Below are 8263 nucleotides of genomic sequence, written 5' to 3'. Positions count from 1 at the left end.
AAACGATTTACGGCACTCCTGAGTCCTGTATCACGTGTAGAGTTGTATAATGGCCGGTGCCCTCCGAGGGAAGACGGGAGAAGCCGGCTTAGATAGGATGCGTGTATCGGCGGCACTCACGGCGCTTAAGAAACTTGAGTAGACACAGCTTAATGTGATCGACGTTTCAATGCAAATCAATACATTTTCATCCTGATGAAAATGTGTTGATTTGCATTGAAACGTCAATCACATTAAGCTGTGTCTACTCGAGTTTCTTAAGCGCTGTGACTGCCGCCGATACACCATCCTATATATTATATATATATATATATATATATATATATATATATATACACATACATACACATACATATATACATATATACATATATATATATATATATATATATATATATATAACACGCCCCACCCCTCCCCCACAGTCACCAAGCGGAGGATCAGCTGCACCATTGTGGACAAGGCACCATTTTTTAGGCTCCACCCCCCAAAATGCAGCGATTCGCAGGGCTTCCGTGAATCCTGTTAGCTAATGGGACTGCTGAAGGGATGGTTGTAGTGGAAACCGGGAGCTGCAGGTCATTGCTGTTTTCCGGTTTTGATTATTTGTTTATGTACTCTGTAATTGGGCGCTGCAAAACCCTTTTGGCGCCATATAGATAATAATAATAATATAATTTTATTTTATTATCAGTTATTTATATAGCGCACGCATATTCCGCAGCGCTTTACAGATAATATTTTCCCATTCACACCAGTAGTAATAGGTGATCCGACATACTGTAGTAAAGAAGTGTGTAAATAAACATGACACATGGCTATATTCCAATTTTTCTAATATTTTATGGAACTTACCTTGCAGAAAAACTGATAAATTATTTTAAATTAAATCAAATTTCTCCTACATCCTAGTGGATACTGGGGTCTTGTACTTTAGTACCATGGGGCATAGAGGAGCCGAGTGCATCTCTCTGGAGCTCCAGAGATTTTCCTTTATTTTTATTTTAGTTTATTATTTTCAGGTAGTTCTGGTTGGCAACCAGGCTACCTGCTTCGTGGCACTTAGAGGGGTGACCGAACCAACCTCCTGAGGGTTAATGGTTCGTAATCCCAGCTGACAGGACAATGAGCTCCTGAGGTGCTCATCACACATCGTTAGTATGTGTGCCCACGCCAGCAGCTAGCCGCCACCCTCTAACAGATGCCAAAGTACAAGGTGCAGTGAGTGTTACACCGGGGTCCCAGTTAGCGGGTCCCTAGTGCAGTTTTGGCAGCAAGTCACGCGGTGGTCACGGACCCGGCGCTGCTAGGCCCACCGCGGACAAACTGTCTCAAGGCTTCGTGTGTACTGTACAATGCATATTATGTTGTTCGTTATATGTGGCCAGTATAAACAGTCATAGGTACCGCACCCCATTACAAATGGCGGGGCTTCCTGTGCAGGACCAGCGGCGGGAAGGCACCATTTCCTGCTGCTGCTGATTTTCAAGGCTGCATCCACGCTGCTTCTCCAGGACCCACGCTGCTACAGACTGCAAACTGGTACCAGGGGGTCATAGAAAGGTGGGAGCACGCCAGCGCCGCTGCACTTATTTCAGGTCATACACATACTTCAACACATTGTGCTACTGTGTTCTGTGTGCTGGTGTCCGCTCCTCAGTTTAACTCCAGGGGCTCTCTAGGGTCTGAGTGGAGGTGTTGGTCAGTGGGCTGCGCTGTATTACTTTTGTGTAAGATGTCTGTTGACATGGTTACATGTGCTGCTTGTAACTCTACCCCGTCTACAGCGGGGTCACTCATGTGTGAGCAATGTTCCTCATCACCACAGGGACCCAGCTCACAGGCACCTGATTGGTTAGATAGCTTTAAAAGCATGATGATTCAGAATGTAAATTCAGAATTGGCTGCAGCTGAGAGAGAGAGACAGGAGTTAAAACACTATTGATTGTGTGGCTAAAGCAGCAGATACCAAGAAGGCTTCTCAGCCCCCTCTAGTGGTTTCACATAAACGCTCACTGCCACAGGTGCTCCAGTCTGATTCTGATTAGCCTGATGTAGAGGACGATGATATGGATGAGGACAGCTCTCTGTCCCCTGGTGTGGAGTCTCTCATTTTGCTGTAAGAGAAGTCCTTCACATACTGGATCAGGAGGCAGAACCAGATGAGTTGTATTTTAATGTTAGAACTAAGACCTCAGCAACTTTTTTTCTGTGTCTAAAGAATTAAACTCCCTGGCCAGGAAGGCTTGGTTAAACCCTGAGAATTTTTTTTTTTTAAATTCCTGAGGTTTTTATCTACTTTTCCCCTTCCAGCTGAGGACAGGAAGGTATGGGAAAACCCCCCGTCAGTCGACATGTCTGTATCCAGACTGTATAAGAAATTGGTACTGCCGGTGCCAAGGGCTACATTCCTAAAAGAGCCAGCTGTCTGTAAAATTGAGACCATGCTCAAGGCAATTAATATGGCGGCAGGCGCAGCACAACGCCCCACAATTGTTTGTGGGTGGATTTTAAGGGCAGTGGTCAAGTAGTCTGATAATGTTCTTGACAGTTTGGCCCCGGGATGAGATTGTTACTCTGCTGCAACATATACAGGATGCTGCAAATTTTATGAGTGAGGCTATTGAGGAGTTGTGTAGGATTAATGGCCGCACTACAGCTATGGCTGTTTCGTCACGCAGAGCTCTGTGGGTAGGCCAGTGTTTGGCTGACCCCGATTCCAAAAAGGGTGTAGAAAATCTTCCCTTTACAGGTAATGCCTTGTTTGGAGACCAATTAAATAAATGGATTTCCCAAGCAACGGCGGGTAGGTCTACCTATCTGTCGTCGGCCACACCGCCTGCTAGGCGTTCTTACACCGGACCTTCCTTGCAGTCCTTTCGGGTGGCAAGGTTCAGTGGCAGAGGCCGAGGGCTCTCCACCACTCCCAGAGGATCTTGTGGCAAGTCCCGTAAACCTGCAACTTCTGTCTTCCTGGAACAGACCACCGGATCCCCTGCCACTAAACCTCCTGCGTGACAGTTGCCCCAGCAGCAAGGCTACTTTCAGGTAGGTGCTCGCCTTCAACACTTCGCCCACGTGTGGGCAGAGTCCTGCCGGGATCCTTGTGTGAGGGACCTCAATTACCAAGGTTACCGACTGGAATTTCAAACACTACCTCCTCACAGATTTTTCAAGTCGGGCTTACCAGCTTTATCCGCAGCAAAAGTTACCTTGCAAGAGGCTACTCAAAAACTTTTGCAGGCAGGGGTAGTGGTTCCAGTACCTCCTTCATTACGCAACTGTGGTTTTTACTCCAGTCTTTTTGTCATTCCCAAACCGGACGGTTCGGTGCGCCCCATCTTGACCCTGAAGTCTCTAAACCCGCATCTGCGGGTGTTCAAATTCAAGATGGAATCCCTGCAGGCGGTGGTGTCCGCTCTGGAGGAGGGAGAGTTCCTGGTGTCTCTGGATGTCAAGGATGCTTACCTACACATTCCCATGTGGCCCCTCATCAGGCTTGCCTCAGGTTCGCCATACTGGACGAACATTTCCAGTTTCAGGCTTTACCCTTTGGATTATCCACAGCTCCGAGGGTCTTCACCAAGGTTATGGCGGAGATGATGCTGCACAGCATCGATCTGATGACTCGCCTGCTTACGGTTCATGGGTAGATCCTGAATTTTCATAAATCTCACCTGGAACCGACCCAATGTCTTCAGTTCCTGGGAAAGATTCTGGATACAGTATCTCAATAGGTGTTTCTCCCGATGGACAAGGCCTCGACTATCCAGGCTATGGTTTGCTCTGTGCTCAGTCCTCGCAGGGTATCCATACATCTTTGCATCTGATTAGTGGGCAAAATGGTGGCTGCTTACGAGGCAATCCAATATAGATTTCATGCTCATTCATTTCAGCTGGATCTGCTGGACAAATGGTCAGGTTCTCACCTTCACATGCATCAGGAAGTGACCTTGTCTCCGAAAGCCCGGATTTCTCTAATATGGTGGCTACAAGTTCCTCACCTGGTAGAGCGCAGGAGTTTCAATATCCACTCGTGGATTCTACAGACAACAGATGCCAGCCTCCGGCAATGGGGGGCTGTGACCCAAGGGCCCAGTTCCAGGGGATATGGTCAAAACAGGAACCTGCTCTGCCGATAAACATCCTGGAACTCAGGGCAATTTACAATACTCTTCTCATCTCCTAAAGGATCAGGCGATCCAGGTTCAGTCAGACAACACCACGGCGGTGGCGTACATAAACCGACAAGGGGGAACAAGCAGCAGAGCGGATATGAGAGTGGTACCAAAAATCCTCCTCTGGGCGGAGGCCAACGTAAGGGATATCTCAGCCAAATTCATCCCAGGTGTGGACAACTGGGAAGCAGACTTCCTCTGCAGGATCGACCTCCATCCAGGGGAATGGGGCCTACATCCCAAGGTGTTTCAACAGTCAATTCACCGGTGGGGCTGTCCATAGATAGATCTGATGGCTTCTCAACTCAACAAGAAGCTATGCCGTTACTGTTCCAGGACGAGGGATCCGCAGGCGGTTGCAGTGGACGCGCCGACGACGCCATGGATGTACCAGTTTGTATACCTGTTCCCTCCTCTACCGCGAACTCAAGGGTTCTCAAAAGACTAAGAAGGGAAAGCGTTCAGGCAGTTCTAATTACCCCGTATTGGCTTCAACGGGCGTGGTACTCGGACCTCCTAACCATGGCTCTGGAGGATCCCTGGCCTCTACCGCTCCGAGACGATCTTCTTCAACAAGGTGCGTTCGTCTATCCAGACTTACAGCTGCTACGCTTGACGGCTTGTAAGTGGAGATGGAAATTCTAGTTAGAAAAGGTCTTCCCTCCAGGGTCATTTCTACCATGGTCCAGGCCAGGAAGATGGTAACGTCAAAACATTACCATCGTATCTGGAAAAAGTATGTTTCCTGGTGTGAAGGTAAAAAGGTTTCTCCCGTGGAATTTCAGATTGGTCGTATTCTACTTTTCCTGCAAGCAGGAGTGGATATGGGCCTACGGTTGGGCTCCATCAAAGTCCAGATTTTTGCGCTCTCTATTTTTTTCCGGAGACAGCTTGCCTTGTTGCCAGAAGTGCAAACTTTCCTAAAGGGAGTTCTTCATATGCAACCACCCTTTGTACCTCCCACGGCTCTGTGGGACCTCAATGTGGTTCTATCCTTTCTCCAATCGGACTGGTTTGAACCCTTACATAGGGTGTAGTTAAAATGTCTCACCTGGAAGACGGTGATGTTATTGGCATTGGCGTCTGCCAGGCGTGTCTCTGAATTGGGGGCCTTATCCTGTAAGAGCCCTTATTTGATATTTCATGAAGACAGGGCGGCACTTAGTACCTGTCCTCAGTTTTTTCATGTGAATCAGCCTATTGTGGTTCCAGTGTTGTCTGACGCTTCCGTTGGTACCGAGTGCTTGGATGCAGTCAAGGGTCTGAAGATTTAGGTCAAAAGGACAGCCCGTCATCGGAAATCCGAGTCGCTGTTTGTCCTTTATGATGCCTCCAAGATTGGTTGGCAGGGTTCTAAGCAATCTATTGCTCGCTGGCTCAGGTTGACCATTCAACAGGCCTATTCTCTGGTGGCTCTGCCTTTGCCGACATCTATTCAGGCCCACAAGACGAGGTCCGTGGGCTCTTCCTGGGTGGCTGCCAGGGTGTCTCGGCCTTACAGTTGTGCCGAGCTGCTACTTGGTCTGGTTCGAACACGTTTGTTAAATTTCATAGGTTCGATACCTTGGCCAAGGAAGACCTTGTTTGCTCAGGCGGTTTTACAGGGGTCTCAGCACTCTCCCACCCATTTGGGAGCTTTGGGACTCTTCCCCATGGTACTAAAAGTACAAGACCCCAGTATCCACTAGGACGTAAGAGAAAATAGGAATTTAATACCTACCGGTAATTCCTTTTCTCCTAGTCCATAATGGATACTAGGCACCCGCCTCAGTGCTTCGTTCCTGCTTACCTGTGTAAGTATTTGGTTGGACCGGCGTTGCGGTCCCATTATGTTGTTGGGACAGCTGTGCTATCCGGATTAGGTTGGTGTTGCTATCCTCTGTTTTGGTTAGCACCCTCCTTTTGTTTATGGTTGTGTGTTGGCTTGTTGCCTCACCGCTGTTGTATATGTTTCCTTCTCTCATGGTATGTCAGTCTCCTCGGGCACAGTTTTCCTAGACTGAGTCTGGTAGGAGGGGCATAGAGGGGAGGAGCCAGCACACACATACACTAAAAGGTTTTCAAAGTGCCAGGCTCCAGTGGACACAATCTATACCCCCATGGTACTAAAGTACAAGACCCCAGTATCCACTACGGACTAGGAGAAAAGGAATTACCGGTAGGTATTAAATTCCTATTTTAACGCATTCGATTTTATTACACCTAAATGGTGTCATAAACAAAGGAAATAGGTTTCAGCAATTTCCAAAATACAGAGTACAGAGATAAGTGTAGATTCTGGATCTAGCAGATGAAGAGTGTTGCTGGTCATCCTCTGATACTTATATATATATATATATATATATATATACACACACAGAAACGTCCTCATACATCTTGCCTTAATACACCGCGCAGTGGGAGATGCCTGGGCGTGAGTGAGCCGACATGTTCCGTGCAAATCAGTTAGCCCGGGCGTCTTTTTCACTATACCAACAAGAAGCAAATGCAAACTCTGATTGAAATGATTTGCAGCATGCCTATATTCTTTGTGCATCTGTATACGAAATGGTACGTTACAGTATTTTTTAGAAAACCACTGTATTGTAGCATTTCGTATGCAGTTACAGCTAGTGTCACACACAGAATATAGGAATGTCACATATTTTAATCAGCATTGCTTGTGCGCCATATTTGCGAGAAAAAAAAAAGATGCATTTTAAGGATGATGGCAAGACATAACTAGAAGAGCTGTTTGAGAGAGAGAGAGATAGCAAAATCAAATAAAAAAAACCCAAACTTATTCTATGCCAAAAAGTCTTTAATATTATGCATCAAATAATACAACACGATTAGAAAACAGCTGCAGTATCCAGTGTCCGGTTGTAAAATGCTTTAGGCACCACATTTTGCAGGGACTTCTAGTCACAGAACTTTTTTTTCTCTGGTGTCTGTATCTCATAGAACTTGATCCCAGTGATAATGCAACAACTCAGTAGCTCAGGTTTCGGAGGAGGAGGAGGGCACTCTTTCAAAGTCCAACGCGCGGGAGTCCTCGGTAAACGTTACCTCAATGGGTTAGAAACTGCTACCTGGAAATAACGCTACTTCAATATGAAGCAGGCAGTCACCACTTGGTCTTGTGGCTGCATAATTAATGCACGTGTTTAGTGGTTTTACTACTTGATTCTTGTGGCAGTATGATCACTTCAAGGTTTGTAAGAATCCATTAGAAGTCTGTTGAATTCCTCACACAAGTACAGGATATTTGGTGAACCCTCAGATCAACGCAGTTGTGATAAATAGCCATCCAAATCCTGCCCCCAAAAAATAAGAAAATATAATTACAAAATAACTCATTACCTTGAAACAAAAAAGTTGTCAAATGTGTGCTTAAATGTTCCTGACATTTCACCATATTTAACATAGTCTTGAAAAGATTACAGAAAAAAAAAAATGCAAACACAACATTACATGTTAAATGTCCAGGTGTTTTAACTGGTCTCTACACAAAACTATTTTCACAGGTCTTTTATATGGCAAACTGTTGGTGTCTTATAACATGGTGAATTACACGTTGTGGGGCAGATGTATTAACCTGGAGAAGGCATAAGGAAGTGATAAACCAGTGATATGTTCAAGGTGATAAAGGCGTCAGCCAATCAGCTCAAATATGTAAATTAACAGTTAGGATCTGATTGGCTGGTGGGTTTATCACCTTGCACATATCACTGGTTTATCACTTACTTATGCCTTCTCCAGGTTAATACATCTGCCTATGTATTTTGTGTTTCAGAAACAAGGCTTTCCTCGGATTGGAAGAACATAGGGGCAGATATATCAAAGTTTGGAGAGAGATATAAGTACCATCCAATCAGCTGCTGTCATTTTACAGGCTGTGTTTGCATAAGGACAGTTAAGAGCCGATTTGTTGGTACTTTATCTCTCTCCAATCTTTAATAAATCTGCACCATAGATATGTATTTGATTTGGATTATACAGAGATGAGTTAATTATAATATCTTGAATTGCCACTGCTAAACAGAATGAAAACAGCTTTATATTTACTATATGGGCAGTACGGATGGTGTAATGGTTAGCATTAC

At 45.6% G+C, this 8263-nt stretch overlaps 1 protein-coding gene across 2 annotated transcripts in view; it reads right to left on the bottom strand.

Moving 5' to 3' along the window:
- Positions 1-6957: 6957 nt before the first annotated feature.
- KATNBL1 (katanin regulatory subunit B1 like 1) overlaps positions 6958-8263 on the bottom strand; it is an 82451-nt gene continuing 81145 nt past the window's right edge. For both annotated transcript variants that reach the window (XM_063948198.1, XM_063948199.1), the window contains exon 10: positions 6958-7474. In XM_063948198.1, coding sequence (XP_063804268.1) covers positions 7442-7474 — 33 coding nt within the window. In that variant the 3' untranslated portion in view covers positions 6958-7441. The remainder of the gene's footprint in view (positions 7475-8263) is intronic.

Source organism: Pseudophryne corroboree, chromosome 12, assembly GCF_028390025.1.
Source record: "Pseudophryne corroboree isolate aPseCor3 chromosome 12, aPseCor3.hap2, whole genome shotgun sequence".
In the NCBI taxonomy this organism is placed as follows: domain Eukaryota; kingdom Metazoa; phylum Chordata; class Amphibia; order Anura; family Myobatrachidae; genus Pseudophryne; species Pseudophryne corroboree.
Note: the sequence above shows the minus strand (reverse complement) of the source record. Positions and strands in the feature narration are given on the sequence as shown.